At 36.8% G+C, this 21,702-nt stretch overlaps 1 protein-coding gene across 1 annotated transcript in view; it reads right to left on the bottom strand.

Moving 5' to 3' along the window:
* DCHS2 (dachsous cadherin-related 2) overlaps positions 1 to 21,702 on the bottom strand; it is a 258,106-nt gene that overhangs the window by 24,879 nt on the left and 211,525 nt on the right. The window contains exons 14-15 of the mRNA XM_081303666.1: positions 9,695 to 9,808; positions 1,811 to 2,022 (exon numbers count right to left, since the gene is read on the bottom strand). Of these exons, the coding sequence (XP_081159792.1) occupies positions 1,811 to 2,022; positions 9,695 to 9,808 (326 nt within the window). The remainder of the gene's footprint in view (positions 1 to 1,810; positions 2,023 to 9,694; positions 9,809 to 21,702) is intronic.

Here is a 21,702-nt window from a genome sequence, read left to right as displayed (position 1 = left end):
GCAGATCCTCAAGGGAAGTTTCTAGAATTGCAGACAAAATGGCCTGTGTGCAGTCTGGTAGCAAAAACCAGGAAGTAGCCTGGCATAACCTCTTTCTAGCAGGACAGAGAATGGCAGTGCTGGCTTCCTGGGAACTAAGCAATCCAAAAATGGGAAGAACAAAATGCATCATGTCTATCCCTGACTCAACCTTCTAGAAGTCTGCAATAACCTGAGGCACTGGTGAATCAGATTCCCCCCATTTGGGGCACCAGGGCTTTGAAGGCATCTTCATGAGCACTTACTCCACAGGGAGCAGTCTGGCCCTACCCAGGTTAGCATGGGGGACAGAGAAGTGTAACACCACAGGCCTCCATGCAGAAATCCCCCTTGCAAAAGGATCTGCCATCACCACCATCACTTTCTTAAACATCCCAGTGTTGGCTGAAATCAGAGTAAAGACAGCACTTGTGGACCAGGTTGGTGACTGGAGAAAACAGGCTTCTCTAATACAAAATAAATCTGCAATAATAGACACAAGGATCCCAGATTGTGTGTGTGGCACTGAGGGGCATGAAGCTGAACCTCCAGCAGAGCTGAGACTCAACTGGTCCCCAGCAACAGAGGGGCTCGTGTGCATCAGGAACTGCATTTCAAGTAAAAAGAAGGCGTCTTTCTATATATTCAGGTGACTGTATGTAAAGAAGTATTGGAGATCTTGTCCTGAAAATGCTGTATTCCATATAAATATTTAGCCCAGAGAAGAAACCCATGATGTGATAAGCATGAGGTGCTGTGTTCCAGGGGCCAAAGGCAATGCTCATTCTATGGCTATCTTTGCCAGGAAGATGGTTTTATGCTGATTTTCTTCTCGGATTCACAGGAAGTTACAGATCCTTTGGTGCCCAGCTTCTTGACTACAAAACATAGTTTAATGGTGAAGGGAAAGGAAAAAATGGGCACTAGTCCTGAAGCAAGAAGAAACACTACCCAGAATGGGTGAGGCTTAGAGCTAGAACAAGACTAGACAGTGAACAGATTCTCTTACTGTTAGGGGCTCATCAATGAGATGAGGTGAGTCTTGAAACACAGAGGATCTGTCCACCTGCCTGTTCACCTGTAAGACCTGATGCAAAGATCAGTCCTCTGTGAAGTGTCACATTTTCCCTCCAAGAGGAGGCTGTGAGTCACTCCTGTTTGCTCTCATGACACTCATTGCAAGATCCTATTATAACATTAATTGTATAACATTTGATTTTATACTTATATTTCCAACCTCCCCCCTAAACTGTACATATTTGAAAGTCTTGTCTTTGTGTGTGTGTGTGTGTGTGTGTGTGTGTGTGTGTGTGTGTGGTCCTGCAGTGTCCCTCTAGTGCCTGCAGTGCTTAGAGTCCCTAAAGAAACCAGGTGGGCAGCAATGGAGCACTGAATGAATAAAGAGGAACAAGAGTGAATGCAGAAATTTCAGATTTCATTCAATCTAAGGTTTCATTCAACCCTCAAATGCTGTACCTGGAGACATGTGTTGAGGATTGAACCTAGGAGTGCATAATAACTGAGCCACATCCATAGGCCTTCTTATATTTTATTTAGAGACAGGGTCTCACTAAATTGCTTAGGGCTTTGCTGAGTTGCTGGGGCTAGCTTTGAACTGGTGACCCTCCTGCCTCAGCCTCCAGGGCCTCTAAGATTATGGGCATGCACCTCCACTCCCAGTGGGACATTTAAATTTTAATTAATGTGTTGGAAAGAAGACTTTGACATTCTGATGTACATTGATAATGATTAATACACACAAGTGCACACACACACATACACTTCTGTTCACCTGTATGATGTGAGTGTTGTAGGGCTGGCCTTCAGACACAGAAGCTTGATAAAACCTTTGCTCAAAGCATGGCGAGTTGTCATTCGCATCCTGTATCAAGACTGCGACTTTGCTGTAGGCTCTGTGCCCGCCACTTTCAGCTACAATGATGAGTTGTATTTCATTTCTGACTTCAAAATCGAGGAATTTGGGTTCTTTCACAGTGAGTTGTCCTATTTTTATTCCCAAGGAGAAAGAAAAGAGAGAATGTGATGTTATTTTCAAAGAGATCCAAGTTACCCTTGACTCATAGGCTCACATTCCCACCAGTCTCCCATTGGCAGGCCTCTCGTCCCCACTGACGATGGTCATTGTGGAAAGAGCTGTGAACTAACAGGTATTTGCAGGGTTTAAACATGTAGGGGGAAAGAAACCATAAAATATGTAAAATAAGGAGGTTTCTATTTTATTTATTTATTTATTTGGTACTAGGGATTATCCAGTAACCCAGGGGTGTTTTACCACTGAGCCACATCCCCAGTCTTTTTTATCCTTTATTTTGAGACAGATCTCACTAAGTTGCTTAGAGCTTTGCTGAGTTGCTAAGGCTGGCTTTGAACTTGTGATCCTCTTGCCTCAGCCTCCAAGTCACTGGGATTACTGGGGTACTCCATAGCACCCGGTTGGGAGTTCTCTCTTCAACCATCCTTCTCTCTCCATATGGAGCCCTTTGTCACATCTGCAAAGTGCACCTTCCAAAGTCTCTTAATCCACCTCTTCTGCTGCCCTCCTCCAAGCCATCAGCATTTCCCTTTTTGTCCCCTGCATTAGCCACTTACCTAGTCTCCCCACCAATCCAGTTTCCATTCTGAACTAAATAAAAATGGATGCCGTCATTGTCCTGCATAAAATCCTTCATGGGCTTCTGACAGCTAACAGGATGAAGTTTAGCATCTTTAACCTGCAAGGGTCCATTTGCTCGGGCCTCACCCACCTGTAAGGTTTCACTCACTTCTTTCTCTACTTTGCCCTCTCTGCTCCAGTCATAACCTGCATCCATCCAGTGTTCCCTGAATGGTCATTTCACAGTTGTCATGCATGCCTCTCATCTGCCTGGAACGGTCCCCACGTCTAGCCCCCTACAGTGATCTTTCTTGCCCTGTGCCATCCCAATGCCAGCTGCCCACAGACTCTCACAAAACATCTGCATTTGTAGGCAGCCTCCTCAGTCACCTTACATGTTTCAGGCCTATTAGTTCTCTAGGTTTATAAGCTCCATAAGGTGAGGACTATTACCTGTCTTTTACACTCCATCACATCACTTAGCTCAGGGTGTGGCCTCTAGAAGGCATTCGTGAGTACTTGAACATCCTCATATAAGAAGCAGAACTAAATAAAAATGGATGCTATCTTTTTCAGGGAAGCAGACTTTGGGGGATGATGTCATGCTCAAGTTTCTCCCCTAAATTAAGAAGTTCCTTCTATATAACTGCCTTCTCTAATTTTTATTGCTTTTTCCCCCCTGCCATAGAACAAAATTTCAGATCCCACTTATTATCATTTTGACTATCTGAAATTCCATCAAGTAGAGACTTATCAAATAAGCACATGAAACCAAGAATAAATCCTAGCACTGGTTGCTTCATTTAGTTAAATTAATGGCTCCAACACCTCATTTTTGTGACTTGCTAGAGAAGGTTTTTCAGATCCTATATGGCTAAAGCTCCTTTTCCATGAAATGAGAACATTCATAATGACTTTATAGGTAGCTGTGCAGACCACATGATACAACATCACTACATGGAATTTTAGAAGTTTGATTTTCTGGCAAAAGAACCTATACTTTTTCCAGAAACTTGGCCTAGAAGAGCATATTTATTTCTCTGCCTGAACACATTTCCCCAGATAACCAACCTAGTTCAGAAAACACTTGAGTTTTATCTTTGATATTGAGTATGTGTGTGGGGGAGTGTGTGTGTGTGAGAATATTATAGTTAATATTCTGTTACCTCAAAACATTAACTGTTTATGTTCTATATTCAGAACTCATTTTACTATCAAATTTAAAGTATCATAAACTCACTATTATTTTTTGACATCAGATTTTCAGTATTATTTTGAGTCCTGGGACAAAATTAATTTTACACACCACAGTCTGTTTTGTTCAACACACCCCTAACAGAGAATTATGGGTAGCTCCCAATTTTGGCAACTGCAGAATCATTAAGATGTATCTTGTGGGTTGGTGATGAAAGTAGCTGGTCTTGAGAAACATCTGTGGCACAAAGGCTGATTCCTACACCCCTAAATTGTAGAGAAGCCAAGTCTGAGGTGGGTCCATGGCTCTCACCCGATCTCTAGAAAACACAGCATCATGCTATTGTGTTACTGTTTGTAAAGGAAAAATAAAATAGAAAGGCAACACTAAATTGCCAGTGTCATTTAGTAGAAAGTGTGCCAATTATGGTGCAGATCAAAGTGGAGTTTTTAATAAAAGGCTTGTGTTTAGGCTTTGATAATTGGAATTTTGCACTTGGAATGGATCTATGGGTCTAATGCTTTCCTTGCTTGGTTTTTTATTTTTGGCATCATAACTGGCACATGCTGTGAAAGTTGTGCAAATGGAAAAGACAATAGCCAGTCTATGAGATGACTCAAGGCTGGCACACCTACTAAATCCACATTTTGCCTGCAATGATACACATGAATTTTTTCTCAGAGACATCAAAGATGTAGTCATCAGTGAGATGAAAGTACTACCAGGCTGTCTAATGACATGGGCAGAAGTCCACATTTTCCTTAGAGCATGAAGCCTTGCAAATATCACCTTTACATTCCTGCTTATGCATTATGTGCCAGTTGTATATTAACTTGAGAAAAAACTGCAGTAATATTTTTCCTTCTAATACATAGCTTTAGTCCAATTTTATAAAATGCATATCAAAATAAGATTCTTCAAATACTACATGCTTGATAAAATAATCAGGTTACTTCAGTCATTTGTATACTGTGTGCACACAACTATATGAACCCAAAGCAGAATGTGACAAATATTTATGTTACCCAATAGCTTTTTAAACTCTCTCCTGCCACAAGCATGTCTTTGAAACATCGAAAGTTTGATCATTTTTGTTTTATGTCAATCTACCAAATAATGGACTGAATACTACCATCTGTTATTTACATACACAGTCTTAGGCTTAGTCAAACTCTAAAATTCCTGCTGGTTTAGACAGTAATAGATGTTTTTAATCCAAAGCAGCATGAAGTTTAAATACAAAAGTCAACCTTTGGCTTGTAACAATGGAACAGAGGTTCTTTGCATTTTTATCTTTTAAAACAGTGACCACAATTTGAGAGATCAATTTTATTATTTCATCATATATACCAGTTTTCTATTTTAACTAATCCAAGGTTTAAAATACACACATCCAGAAAAACCTCTGTTAGGTATCTTTAGGCACAAATTTAATGATAATGTGTCAAAGATAGTATGAGACATGCATTTAATATCATAATTAAAAATTTAAAAGACTTCATGATAACATTTTTATATATATAATATGATTATATATATACATATGATTATATATATACACATATATAATCTACACATATTAATGATGCTCATGATCAAGGCAACTAAAATGCTTGATAAGATTTGGATGCATATGATATTTATGCACATTACCTATTGTTATGGTTTGGATGTGAGGTGTCCCAATAAAGCTCACATGTGAGATAGTATAAGAAGGTTCAGAGGAGAAATGATTGGGTTGTAAGAGTCTTAACCCAATCAGTGACTTAATCTTCTGATAAGGATTAACTGAGTAGTAATTGAAGTGGTGGGCTATGGCTGGAGGAGGTGGGAACTGGGGGTGGCCTTGGGTATATATTTGTATCTGGTGAATGGACCCTCTCTCTCTCTCTGCTTCCTAATCACCCTGTGAGCTGTTTCCCTCTGCCGCACTCTCTGCCATGATGTTCAGCCTCAGCTCAAGCCCGGAGGAATGGAGCCAGCTGTCTATGGATTGAGGCCTCTGAAGCCATAAGCCCTCAAATAAACTCTTCCTCCTCTACAGTTGTGCTAGTCAGGTTATTTAGTCACAGCAGTGAAAAAGCTGATTAAAATACCTATGCACATACATGTTTATGTGTATATTAAAATGCATTACTGAGTTGGTACAGATGTAAGGAATCCCCAGAAGACAACCTAACAATGAAAACAGGAATCCTTGAAGGAAAACATGCACTAAAAGTCTATGTTCATTCCAAGACCTTCTTCCATGACTTCCTTGAAATGCCTCTCTGACACTTCAGAATGTGAAAAACAGGTTCAAAGGTTAAAAGGCTAATAGGAAAAAACCAGCATACAGTAGAAACCCAAAAGCTATATTCTAAATGAACAATGAATGTGAAAAAAAAATTAAAAACTGATGCATAAAACTTAATTTTCTTGACTTTGCATTTGCTGACAAGGAGAGAAAAAGTATTTCTTCCAGGAATTCATTAGCTTGGGCCTGAGTTTATGTACTTATACTATCACAGTTAAATGTCTTTTAAAAAGCTCTTAAGAATTAAATTTGCTGGGTGCAGTGGCCCACACCTATAACCCAGCGACTTGGGAGGCTGAGGCAGAAGAATCAAGAGTTCAAAGCCAGCCTCAGCAACAGCAAGGTGCTAAGCACCTCAGTGAGACCCTGTCTCTAAATAAAATAGGGCAGGGGATGTGGCTCAGTGGTTGAGTGCCCCTGAGTTCAATCCCCAGTACCTCCCCCAAAAAGAATTAAATTTAAATTTGTTCCTGTTTGTTGTAACCAGGTGAATTTTAGAAGGAAAGAAAATCATCTCTGAGGGGCACAAATTCAATCCAGGCTTCAAAGAAGCTTCAAAGGAAATGTTTTGAGGACAATGTGGAGGTCATAGTTCACAAGTACAAGCATCATACAGAAACTCAGACCCACGAAAAGCAACAAGTAAATCCAACAGACAGCAGAATAAAACTTCAAGGACTTACAGTGGTAGAATTACTGCATTCAGAATTATATATATAAATGCAGTGTTGCTAGGTATGGAACCAAGGGACACACACGTGCTAGGCAAATGTTCTAACATTGAGCTACATCCCCAGCCCCATATGGTTAAATATATATAAAAGAACCTTGGAAACATGCACAAGGAACAAGAGATTAAATTTTTTGAAGACCAAAGATATTTGAAAAAGAGCAGAAGAGCTGGGTATGGTGATACACACCTGTAATCCCAGCAATTCAGGAGGCCAAGGTAGGTGGAGGATCATAGGTTCAAGGACAGCCTCAGCAATTTAATGGCATCCTAAGCAATTTAGGAAGACCCTGTCTCAAAATAAAAAATAAAAAGGACTAGAGATGTTGCTCAGTGGTAAAGCTTCCTTGGATTCAATACCCAATACAGTACAACACAACACAATAAAAAGAACAGAAGAAAATTCCTGGAAATGAAAAAATATAATTCCTCAGACTGAAAAGCAAAAAGAGAAAGAGATGAAAAAGAGATATAGGAGAGATTTATTTGCTTCCATCTTTGTCTAATTGGTGTTCCAAGGAAAGATACAAATGAATGGCATTTAGATCAGTTGCTGACTTCTTAGAGCAACAGCAGGAAACCAGAAGACAGGCGAGAAATTAACTGTGAGTCTAGAATTATAAGACCAGCAAAAGTATGTATTAAAAATAAGGATTAAATAAAGACATTTTTTACACAACTAAAATCTAAAAGTCACTAAAAGGAGTTATTTGGGGTAGAAAGAAAATGATAATAAAGGGAAGTTTGAGATTTAAGAAAGAAAAGTTTGCAAAGACATTAGCTAAGAAGAAGCTAACTCTATTACAAAATTCTAATTGTTCCTAATTAAAAGAACTAAAACTGTGGTCAACCAAACCATGCAAATAGAAAAAGGAGTATTTGGAGATAAAGAATTATAAGCCTTGTGTAGTACATATGATTTTGTCTCACCTTGGATTCTAACTTTATAATATTAAAATAGCTAGATTAACCACTAAAAGAAGAGAAATAGCTATATAACTTCCAATAAACATAGGGGAAGACATTTTCAGAAAATGATTATGTATGTACAATGTATAGGAAAATGTCAGAATCAGTGAGTTTGCAAACTTTCTTAATACAAACTCAAAACACAAAAGTTAACTTCAAACATACATACCAACATGGTCAGAAAAAAAAATTTAATTTACTTCAGCAAGAAAAAGTACAAAATATTTAGGCAGGCCTAACAAAAGATATGAAAACAGGTACATTTCCTTCTTTGCTATTTCTCTTAAACAGGGAGTGGTTTATGCACCTTAAGTCAGTAAAAATATTGAGCAAAAGGGCCCACAGCATTTCTGAGATGATGTTTAAATGAAGGTCAAAGAAAATAACACTATTTAGAAATTTGAACACAGTGGAAAATTATAACAATGAAAACAAACTCAGTTATCAATATCCAATTCAGATTACTGATACCTCTGGAGTGGAAGAAGGGAGCCTGAGGCTCTTTTGCATATGCAACAATATGCTAATTAACTCGATTTAGCCATTCCAATATGCATTCATACTTTTAAGCAGCAGAAAATGGGAAGAGGGAGGAAAGGAGGAGAGATACACATGTCTTCCTAAAGTTCTAGTAATGTCTTATTTCTGGAGACAGGTAACAAACACATGGGCTTTTATATTTCTATTTTCCATTACATATTTTATACATTTTAATGTATTATCATGTAGATATTTCAAAAATACTTACATAACTTTCAACAGAACTAATCGAAAAGTAGATTTCTGTGGGTGACCTCCTTGTTCTGACTCTAGGTAAATTTTATCTGCCTTTTAATAATATAATCCAGTGGTCTGGGGAAGGCCGTGCCTGGGCCACATCAGGAGGAACATGATAGAAAGATCCAGATAGTCTGGGATAACATGGAATCTCTATTATGCTCCTCTTTTCATAAACAGTTTAATCTCAGCTCTTTCCCCAGAGATCTAAGACACCAGGTCGGGAAAGCTCATGGGGCAGTGGTGTTTGAAAGCACCTTTTGCCAACAGGTTTCCTGTGTCATTCTTCCGCTCTGCCATGGGTGAAGGGATGGAAATTTCCAGCAGACTGCCTCAGAAAGGCTGCTGACCCAAGGCTGCATGGACCAAAAAGCCATAACACCAACCCTGGCCACCATAAAGGCTTTTCCCTAAGAAATTATGCCCTCCCAATTTTTCCCGTGTGCATGTATTACAGATTAAATAAGGCAGTCGTATGGTAATATAGAAATTATTGAAACCATTCTTCTTGAGGTTTGACAATGAAGAAATAGATATACATCTACTGCATAGCTGTTAGTCAAAAAAGTATGTTTCAAATAATCAATTGGTATTCATTTAAAACACAATAATGGTCGTATTAAAGCTAAATTTAATACATGCTGTATTTGGAAGTAATTTCTTTACCACCACATAGAAACTTTTCCAGCTGTCCTTTCTTGTTGCATTGTTGACATTCAGTGGCGAATTAGAAGAATCTCTGATGAAAATTCCCTAGGGCCAGACATGTGTGCTTATTTTCAATTCAAATTCAGTATCATTGATCTCCACACTCTAGCTCCAATTTTCCCAAACAGGTTGGGAAATTATAAGTAGAAACCAATTCATCTTCAAAAATCCAAAGCACAGGATAAATGCTAATTTGGAAATGTTGAAATAGAATTCTTAGTGACTATACATAAACAAACACACAGATAGTTCTGGGTTTCCCGTAGTTTCTCATTGGCCACTATAAAAATTTCCTGCTAACTTTTAAAATTTTACCTTGAAAATTTTGTAGACTAGTAACATTAATGGAAAAGCAAATAAAGCTATATTATAGTAGAGAATGATTACCTGAATTGGAGCCCAGGGAACAAACTCCATCTTCATTTCCACTAAAAATCGAGTATTTAATACCATCCTGAATTGAGTCGGAAGCAAAAGCTTTTACAGTCAGGATAGAAGTACCTGTAAACATAAGGTTTAAGAAAAGGGCATCTTTAGAAAAATAATATTTCATGGGAACAAAGAAGAAGAGCAAACACTTGAGTAATAACTATTATGTTTTCACTGTTCATTAATTCAACAATTACTCAGGAAGCGTCTTCATATGTCAGAATCCATGCTAAGTACTGGGGATACAGAGGCAAGCAAGATAGAGTAGATCTCTATTCATGAGATGGTTATTAACTAGAGGAAGGAAACACAGTAAATCACTAAACAAAGATGTAATCAAGGTAAATTTCAGACTCTGCTACTTTCCCTGGAAAGAGAAGTCAGGTTATGTAACAGGAGCACTTTTTCCTGGAGCCAGGCAGAGGGAGGATGAAGGGCCGTGGTAACTGGCAGAGAGGATTCGAGGAGGAGGAATAACCAGTACAGAAGTGGAGATCTGGGAAAGGTCTGGTACCGCACCGGGACTCAGGGAAGAGGCCTAGAGAGGATGTGGCAGCATCCGCAAGGAGAGGGTCTTATTCTCAGTTCATTGGGGAGTCATAAAAGCAGTCTAAGGAATGGAATGAAACAACAAAATTTATTTTAAAAAATAATATTTGACTGCTGGCTGAAGAACATAGGAAAGAAGAGAAAGAATGGAGCAGAGACAGTGTAAGATAATATTACAATAGTCCTAGCAAAAGACAAAGACCCACAACTGTGGGAGGGTAGATGGACCAGGTAGGCAGATTGAAAACATATTTTCACACAGTGTCTTGATCATTGGGTGGGAGTGGGAAAGAAGGTTAAAGGAGTATAAAGAGAAGAAAATAATTCTTTTTCTATTTTTAAAACATTGTATATAACTCATAAAAAAGTGCTTGTATAAAAATTCACACAAAGTTGCTAGAGAGCACACAATTTCCAAAAATGTCCTGTGTTTTTGTTACATTCAGTTTTCTAAAGAAATAATTCTTTAACTGGCATCTAGATTAGTCATAGGTAGAAGCAATTCAACTGGAAAGTAACTTTACTACATGACACTAACTCATTAAAAATTTGTTAAAATAGGGAAGAAGCAGTCAAGAGATAACTTCAAGAAAGAAAAATTGAATTAGGTGTAGAAATTGGAAGACAGTAGAGAAGAAAGCCATTTCAAGTTATGGAGAACAAACCAGTCACCAGCATGAAAGAATGCACAAGGACCGACAGTGGCAATGAGGTGATCTGTATGATTAGAGTTGGGAGCCTAGGATGGTCACAGTGGCACACACCTGTAATCCCAGCAACTCTGGAGGCTGAGGCAGTAGGATCATGAGTTCAAAGCCAGCCTCATCAACTTAATGAGACTTTGTCTCTAAATAAAATATAAAAAGAGCTGGGGATGTGGCTCAGGGGTTAAGCATCCCTGGGATCCCTGGGTTTAATCCCAGTACCAAAAAAAAAAAAAAAAAAAAGGATTTAATTGGCTTTATGTTAAGGATTTCAATTATTTTATGTAAAATGACAGATAATAAATCTTTTAGGCTCTGTGGGTTGTGTAGTCTCTGTTGCAAATACTCAACCCTGTCATTGTGGCATGAAACCAGTTGCAGACAATATGTTAAAAAAAAAGTGTGACTGTGTTCCAATAAAACTTTATTTAAAAAATAAAGCAGATGGGTTTTATGTGACAGGAAACAGTGAAGAGAAAATGGAAGATAACTGAGAAAAGATGCAAAGTGACTTTAAGGCAAGCTGCACACAGCAGTTACTTGTATGAGCAGCTCTGGGCAAAGAAAGTTACTTACGACAGCTACAAGGGTCCGCAGGCATCTATTTGGGCCTCAGGTCAGTACTTTCACGTCTTTGTTTATAATATATTATGCCTATATGGCTCACCTCTGCTTTGCTTTCTGTTCTGTTTTGTTCATTTCTCTTATTTTTTGTAAAAATATTTTTTTAAAAATTAGTCAACTTCACTAAGGTAAAATTTACATACAATAATATGCATGTGTTTTAAATATGCAGTTCTATGAGTTTGACAACTATATACACCTATGTAATCAGCATCACTATAAAGACCCAGAAATATTTTCAACACCCACAGATTTTCCTTCTGCTTCCTGCAGTAGTGACTTCACTTTTGACCACATGGCATCGTGGATTTATTTTCTATAACTCAAGATTTGTTTTGTTTCTAAAATTTTTTTTTTTTAATATTTATTTTTAGTTCTCGGTGGACACAACATCTTTGTTGGTATGTGGTGCTGAGGATCGAACCCGGGCCGCACGCATACCAGGTGAGCGCGCTACCGCTTGAGCCACATCCCCAGCCCTGTTTCTAAAATTTTATACATTCGTGAGTCACACACTATCTGGCTTAGTTTGCTCAGTATAATTTTTTGACAACAACATATATATTGGTTGGTGCATCAGAAGTACATTCCATTTTTATTGCAGAGTGATGCTCTATTGCATGGGCACACCAGAATTTGTTTTCCATTCACCTATAGATGGACATTTGGATAGTTTCCTATTGGGGGCTACTGTGGCTAAAGTTTCTGTGGACATTCATACCCAAGGGTTTGCATGAATTCATGTCTTCATTCCTTGAGTAAATGTGTGTTTATAGGAAACTACCAAACTATTTTCCAAAGCATTAGTCCTTTTTTACATTCTGGCTGGCCACATATGAGAATTCCAGTTGGTCCCAATTGAGTGGTATTGTCAGTCTTTGTAATTCTAGTCATCTCAGTGAATATGCAGTGTATCTTATTGTGGTTCTTAGTTTTAATTTTCTTGATGTTTGGTGATACTGGGCATCTTTTTGTGTGCTTATTGGCCACACTTGCACCCTTCTTTTTAGTTCAACCTTGTCCCTGGCTTCCTGGTTTTTACTCACCCATCACTTCTGAAAAAACATCCTGATAGTTTTTGACTGACCCCTTTCCTCTGGTTTTAAGCATCTAACTTGTGGTAACTGCTTTGAACTCCTGATCTTGCCATGACCCTGCCTCTCCTCTTACTGTCCTTTGCCCCCTGGGATGCCACCTACTGGCAATGTTTGCATGTTGTACTGACAGGGAGAGATGGACAGGAGGGAACCCTGGAGGTCTCTCTGGCTGCTCACCATACAGCAACAGGGGCCTTCTCCAAGATGGTGGTTAGCAAGGCACAGGAGGAAAAGTGAAAGAACACATTTGGAAAGGAAACAGGACCAGCCCTGATGTCTGAGATGAGTACATTGCAGGAATCATTAACTCAGATGCCATTAAGTAAAAGCAAGAAGCAAGGCCACCTGAAGAGGTCAGAGAAGCGGAGGGGGCAGAGCACTCAGTGTGCCCAGGCACCTCAGCTCATTGCTGCCAACAGAGGAAGCAGGCTTCAGGGTGCTTGAGATTCTGGTCTTTCCAAGAGAAGCTTGAAAATTCATGTTTATGTTCATGTGAAATCTCTCAATTTCTAAATGTTGGAAAACAACTAATTAAGAAAACAAATACCACCAGATGGACTGAATAAAACCCAGCTGTGGCTTGGCTCCAGTGCTGAGTCATCCCATCACTGATAGGAAGATAAGCCTCTCTCTGTTATCAGCCCTTTTAGCATTTGGGCTTTGCTACTTATTTTTAAGCCAGCGACTCGACTTGTATGTTGGAAGATTGATCTCTCATCTCCTTGATTTAATTGGGCAAAATGACTCGACAGCAGAAACTTTCTTTTTAACTTTTTGGTGGTGTGAGGGTTGAACCCAGGTCCTTGCATGTGCTAGGCAAGCACTCTACCACTGTGCTACATCTCCAGCCCCAAGGAGATTTTCTATATATTTGTGATTGATATATTCTTATAACTGTATACTGGTTTCTTTTTTTTGGGGGGGGGGGAGAACGGAACCAGGGACTGAATTCAGGGGTATACGACCACTGAGCCACATCCTCAATCCTATTTTGCATTTTATTTAGAGATGGGGGCTCACTGAGTTGCTTAGGGCCTTGCTAAGTTGCTGAGGCTGGCTTTGAACTCATGATCCTCCTGCCTCAGGTTCCTGAGCTGCTGGGATTACAGGCATGAGCCACCACACCTAGCTATATATTAGTGTTACCTTTAAAATTTCGTACACTTGTTAATGATAAGAAAGATATACTAATTACCCCAATTTGATCAGTATATATTATATACATGCACTTGTGTACATATTATATACGAGTCACATTGTACTCCACAAATATGTGTGATCATTAAGTTAATCAAAATATTTAAGAAGTTTAAAGAGATAGAAATGCTAATTATTTGATTTTGATCATTCTACTCTATATACGTCTACCAGATTACCACCCCATACTGCATAAATTTGTACAATTAAAATAATAATTTAAAGAGAAATTTCCTACACTTAAAATCTATAATATCTGGCCATCTTTTGTTCAATGTAAGGTTGCTTTTTTTTTTAAAAAATAAAGTGTGTTGTTCTATGTCTCAAAAATGTATTTCTTCATAAGTAGCAGGTACTTAAAGATTGTGGGAAGAAGAAAGGTAGAAAAGGAAACAGAGAGAAAAAGGACACTGAAGTTTTCTAGGCAGAGAAATTAGAATAGTGTTGGCTTGAGTCTACAGGGCCACTCTAAATTAATGGAAATTATTTTTTAATAAACAACTCAATAACATCACATCTGATAGTCTTATCTGCAGAGGTCAAAAAAAATAGTACCTCTACAACCGAGCCTCCTCATTGAATCTTACTGCACAGGAACCGGGAACCCCACTTAAAACCCATTCTACTGGAGGTTATAACAAAATATTATACCTAAACCAAGTTAAATTGCTATTTTTTCTAGATATTAAAGATAATTTCACTGAAAATAACAGAAAAAGAAAAGGCCCTAGATCAGACAGGCTTTTCCTCTAGGGTCCTTTCAATGCCTACTTCTCAAAGGAAAAAATGCAATGATCACTATAAATGTTAAAGGAAACAAGAATATGATATTGCCCACAGAACTGAAACTTCAGTGAGAACTCGGTGAATGAAGACCCAAAACAGAATTTGTTATGGAAAAAGACAGGAAACTCCAAACTCTATATAGTACTCTCTTTAGAAAAATTATGCTCAATGTAAACTGTGACAATATTTAAAAATAATCTATCAGGATTTCTCAATGGTTATTCTATTCAAGCCAGTTATGAAGTCATTTTGGAACAAAGTATCAAATTTTAATCAATCACGGTGGAATCAATTACTACACATGTTGAGAATTCTTTCAAATTGCATTATAATCTCATGGTTGCTTTATTGCATTTCAGGAGACATGTTGTTAACATAAAAATGTCTTGCATTTTTGTTAGGATTTAACCTTTACAGTAGTACACTTCATGCTTTATCTCTTGTGCTCAATTATAGTTGCGTGCTTCCTGACACAATTTATTTTTAAAAACAGGAAATTTTATTTCATCTAACTTGTCATTTACTCTTAAGAATGGCAGTAAGAAGAGAAACAGCAATGCAGGCAAGATACACAGTCTTGCTGGCGGCCCTTTTTTTCATGGGTTAGGATGCTTATTACATGCCCAATTACAAATGAAAACATGGAGATGGCTCACATTAAAAAGAACAAAGATTGGTACGGAATTGCAAAGAATCATACTAGGCCTTTCTCTTTTAAAGGAAACAATCCTATTTTATTGAAAATAAAATGTTCATCATACCAAATGGAATTACAATGCAAAAGAATTTCATTCAATAAAAACACTTCAAACTAGATACTCAAGTCCTCAGAGAACTGAAAATATATATTCTTTCTCTGACAAAGTTTAAATTTGAGACTGTACTGAGAATATATGTTTGAGAATATACACGTACACATATATAAGATCATATATATATGATCATGTGAATGTATTTATATACATCATGTGTATACACACACACACACACACACACACACACACACATGCACATAAGATTAAACCAGGGCTCTTTACCACTGAGCTATATTCCCAGTCCTTTTTATTTTTAAATAGGGTCTTACTAAATTTGCTGAAGCTGGCCTCAAACTTATGATCCTCCTGCCTCAGCCTCCTAATTTGGTGAGATTACAGATGTGCACCACCACACCCAACTACAAATCTGTCCTTCATAAATGAAGGAGATACAAACCTTCCTAAATAAGCAAAAGTTGAGAGAGGTCATCACCACTAAATTGCCTTAAAGGATATGATAAAGGGAGTCCTACTACTTGCAACAAAAAAACACTAGATGGCAAATGGAAACATAGAAAATATAAGCCTTTCTGGTAACGTCAATATATAGACAAATATAGAATCCTATTAGTCTACACTAGTGGTGCACAAATTGCTGTGAATTCTGATTTAGAATGTAAAATCTAAAAACAAAAACTCTAACCACAAAACTATGTCATTAGATACAAAATACAAGAAGGTGTAATATAAAGTGTGCATATAACAAGGGGAGATGTAGAGGAGCAAAGTTTTCATGTGCAAATGAAGTTTGACTTTATTATAATTTTAAAAGAGATTGTTATAAGCTATTTTATGTCATGTGGTATCCACAATAAAAACACCTATAGAAAAAAAACCTGAAATAAGAAGGGAATCAAAGCATGTCAAGCATGCCAATAGAAAAACAAAACAAAACAAAACAAAACAATGAAACAGAGGAATAGAACCAAAGGAGTAAAGAAGGATGAAATAACTACAAATATAAGAAACAAAATGTTAATAGTATTTTCTATCAGGGATTACTTTAAATATAAATGGACTAAACTCCCAAACTGAAACACATAGATTAACTGAAATGATTTTTTAACAAATCCAGCTTTGTCCTTTCTATCACACTCACTTTATGTATAAGGCTGAAAGTGAAAGGATGGGAATAGATACTAAAAGCAAATTCTGTTGAAAATAAAACAGGGATGGCCAGAGTTACATCAGGCAAAAATAGATAAAAGAGACAAAGAACATGGCATAGTACTAACAAATTCAATTCATCAGGAAGATATAATAACTACAACCAGCAGCAAACATTGACAGAATTGAAGAGAGAATTGATGACCTCAATATAGCAAAGTTTAATACACAACCTTCAACAATTGATAGATCAACCAGATAAGATAAACCAGGCAACACTAGACTTGAATAAAACTGCATACCAGTTGACCTAATGGACATATAAAGGACATTTAACTCAACAAGAGCACAGAATACACATTCTCTTTAAGTGCATGCAGAACATTCTCCAGGATAACTCACATGCTAGGTTACAAAACAAGTCCTAATAACTTTAGCAAGATTGAAATCATACCAAATATCTTTTCCAACCACAATAGAATGAAACTTGAAATCATTAGCAAAAGGAAAACTGGAAAATCCCCAAATATGTGAACAACCAACGCATCAACAAAGAAATAAAAAGGGAAATTAGAAACAAAATATCTTGAGATGAAACAAAAGCACAACATCCCCCAAATTATGGGATGCAGCAAAAGCAGTTCTGAGAGGAAAGTTACCAATGGCAAATGCCTAATTAAAAAATCTCAAATCAACAATGTAAGGTTATATCACAAGGAACTACAAAAAGAAGAACAAACTGACCCCAAAGTTAGTAGAAGAAAGGAATTAATAAAGATTCAAGTGGAAACAAAATAAATAGAGAAAATAAAAACAATAGAAAAAATTGACTAACAATTGCTATTTTATAAAAAGATCAACAAAATTGACAAACTATAATTAAAAGAGAGAGACTCATCAAAAATAGAAGTGGAAGAGGAGATTATCACTGATGCCACAGAAATTTAAAAAGGGTATCAAGAGACCTCCATGAACAATTATATTATGTGCCAACAAGTTAAATATCATAGAAAAAAGGAATACATTTCTAGAAACATACTACCTGCCAGAACTGTTCATGAAGAAATAGAATTTTGAGCAGACCTATGTAATAAAGGACATTGAATTTTTAATAAAAAAATTCCCAACCACAAAAAAACCAGGACCAGATTTCTTCACTGGAGAATTCTAACAAATATTTAAAGAACTAATGTCGATGCCAATCCTCCTGAAACTCTTTCAAAAAACTTAAAAAAGGAGGAAAACCTTCTAAACTCATTTTATGATATCAACATTACTTTGAGACCAAAACTAGACAAAGATACTGCAAGGAAAGAAAACTACAGATCATTTTCTTTTCTTTTTGTTTCTTTCTTTTCTTTTTTTTTTTCTTTTTTTCTTTTTTCTTGCAGGTACACTAAATTAACATATCTGAACAAAATCATCAACAAAATAGTAGCAAACAGAATTTAATAGCACATTCCAAGGTTCATACACCATTACCAAGTGGAATTTATCCCTTTCAAGGATATAAGGATAGTTCAACATATGAAAATAAATTAAGGTGGCATACAACATTAACCAAATAAAGTATAAAAATTGCAAAATCAAGAATTAAAACAAATGGGATGCATTCAAACTAAAAAGTTTTTTTTTTCCTCAGCAAAAGAAATAATATGTGAGGTGAATAGGGAGCCTACATCCTGGGAACAAATTTTTACCTCTCACACATCAGATAGAGCTCTAATCTCTAGGGTATATAAAGATCTCAACAAGATAAGCACCAAAAACAACAACAACAACAAAAACAAATAAATAATCCAATCAATAAATGGGCCAAGAACCTGAAGAGATACTTCTCAGAAGAGGATATACAATCAACCAAGAAATATACGAAAAAATGCTCATCATCTCTAGCAATCAGAGAAATGCAAATTAAAACTATGCTGAGATACCATCTCACTCCAGTAAGAATGGCAGCCATTATAAAGTCAAAGAACAATAAATGCTGGCGAGGATGTGGGGGAAAAGGTACACTCATACACTGCTGGTGGGACTGCAAATTGGTGCAGACAATTTGGAAAGCAGTATGGAGATTCCTTGGAAAACTGGGAATAGAACCACCATTTGACCCAGCTATTCCTCTTCTCAGATTATACCCAAGGGACCTAAAAACAGCATACTACAGAGACACAGCCATATCAATGTTTATAGCAGCACAATTCACAATAGCTAAACTGTGGAGCCAACCTAGATTTCCTTCAGTGGATGAATGGATAAAAAAAATGTGGCATTTATACACAATGGAATATTACTCAGCAATAAAAAGAATAAGATCCTGGCATTTGCAGGGAAATGGATGGCATTAGAGAAGATTATGCTAAGTGAGGTTAGCCAATCCCCCCCCCAAAAAATGCCGAATGTCTTCTCTGATATAAGGGGGGTGACTCAAAATGGGGTTGGGAGGGAGAGCAAGGGAGGAAGATTACCTCTAGATAGGGAATAGGGATGGGAGGGAAAGGGAGGGAGAAGGGGAATAGCATGGATGGTGGAAGGAGACCCTCATCATTATACAAAATACATGTATGAAGATGTGACATGATAAATTGTGGATAAAAGGTGTTTTAAGAAGTGTAATGCAAAAAAGAAAATAAAGTGCTACTTTACCAACAAAAAAAAATTGCAAAATCAGCTCAATAGATACAAAAAGTCATAATGACAAAATTAAACATGCTTGCTTGATTAAAAACAAAACAAACTAGAAATAGAAGGAAATAACATATATAATAAAGGCCATCAACACACAAAATTAGTTATATTTCTGTGTAGTAGCAATGAAAAAATACATCCAAGAAATTAGATAATTCCAAATACACCAGCATCAAAAACAATAAATACATGAGAATAAATTTAACCAAGGAGAAAAAAAGATTTGCATATTGAAAACTATAAAAAAAATGCTGACAGAAGTTAAAGAACACACAAACAAATAGAAAGACATTCCCCTTATTCACAGAGTGGGAGATAATATTGTTAAAACGTCCATACGACCCAAAACAACCTATACAATTAAATTCAGTCTCTACCAAAATTACAATGAAATTGTTTTTCAGAAATAGTAAAAATAGCCCTAAAATTCATATGGAACTTCAAAGGACTCTGAATAGCCTAATAACAACAACAACAATAACCTGGAGAAAAACAAAGCTAGTGGTCTCACACATCCTTACTGCTAATCATATTATAAAGCTAGAATAATCAAAACAGTATGTTTCTGGCATAACAATAGACACAAAGACTTAACAGCATTATTCTTAGAAATAAATTCTCCATATATGATCAAATGGTCTTTAAGAAAGTTGCCCAGGCTATACAATGGGTACTAGGAAAATTGGATATTTAGATGTAAAATAATGAAATTAGACCCTTACATTATACCATAAGCAAAAATTAACTCAAAACTCAAAATAGGTTGGGCACAGTGGCCCAACCTTGTAATCCCTGCATCTTGGGAGGCTGAGGCAGGAGGATCGCAAGTTTAAAGACAGCCTCAGCAACTTAGTGAGGTTCTAAGCAACTTAGTGAAACCCTGTCTCAAAATAAAATATAAAAAGGGCTGGTTAAGTGCCCCTGGATTCAACCCCTGGTACATAAACAAAAACCCCAAACAACTCAAAACAGATTAAACTCTTAGATATAAGACCTGAAACCGTAAAATTCCTAGAAGAAAACAGAGGAAAAACTTCCTGACATTATATTTAGCAGAGATTTATTGGCTATGTCATGAAAACCACAGCCAAGGAAAACAAAAATAAACAAATGGAACTGCATCGTTTTTTTTTTTCCTAAGGGGGAAAAAAAAAAAAAAACATCAGTAGAGTGAAAAGTCAGAAGGGAGAAAATATTTGCAAATCCTGTATCTAAGGAAGTTTTATCCAAAACAACTTCTACAGACAATCAAGGAAAAAAACTGATTAAAAAGTGGAAAAGGACTCAGATAAAGATTTCTCCAAAGAAGATATACAAATGGCCAAGAAATATGATGAAGTGCTCAGTATCATGAATCATCAATACCACAGGAGATCTCATAGCACATCCGTTAGAATGGCCACTATAAAAACAAAACAAAACAACACAGCAATAAAAAAAGAGCAGGCAATGATGAATATTGATAAAGATGTAGAAAAATGTGAACCTTTATGCCCTATTGGTAAGAATGGGAAATGGTGCAACCATTTTGGACCATAGTAGGGAAGTTCTTAAAAAAATTAAAAACCAGAACTACCATATGGTCCAACAATTCTACTTCTGGATAGATATATATCCAAAAGAACTGGAGACAGGACCTCCACATATTTGTACTCATGTTCATTCCCACAGGTGGAAGCACCCTAAATGTCTACCCACTGATAAAAGTATAGTCAAAAGGTGGCGTACACATACACTGGAATATTATTCAGCCTTTTAAATGGAAGGAAATCCTGCCATATGCTACAAAAAGGAAGAACTTGAGGCCATTATATGAAACAAGTCAGTCACAACCCACCCCCCTACAAAACCAAATACTATACAATTCCACTTACATGAAGTATCTAAAATAGACTTCTAGAAACAGAAGGTAGAATGACATTTGCTATGAGCTGGGGGAGGGAACCAAGGGGAATGGTTCAGTTGGCGTAGAGTTTCAGTTTTGCAAAATGAGAAATCTGTTGCACAGTGATATGAATATAATCGACACTGTTATACATTTAGCCATGGTTAAGGACGTAAATTTTTATTTTATTTTATTAGAATAAGAGAAGAAATGGTGTTGCTTTTTCCTTCCCACCAAAAACAAAAACAAAAAGGGAGAGAAAGAAAGAAGAAAGAAGGAACTCACTCCTAGGAAACAAAGTACAGAAGCACAGAAAATGTATACTCAAAAGGAATAATTTTCCAAAACATGTGCACATATGAAAACGATGCTTTAAAATGGTAATTTATGCGTTTTTGAATATATTTTATTTTGTGAACACCTAAAGAAATAATACAGGAAGTTATTAAAATTGCTTCCTGACTTTTTGTAAGTTTTAGCAAAGAAGTGGGAAAGAAAACCAACTAGAGTTAAG

Source organism: Spermophilus citellus (genome assembly GCF_964194105.1).
Source record: "Spermophilus citellus genome assembly, chromosome: 8".
Classification (NCBI taxonomy): domain Eukaryota; kingdom Metazoa; phylum Chordata; class Mammalia; order Rodentia; family Sciuridae; genus Spermophilus; species Spermophilus citellus.
Note: the sequence above shows the minus strand (reverse complement) of the source record. Positions and strands in the feature narration are given on the sequence as shown.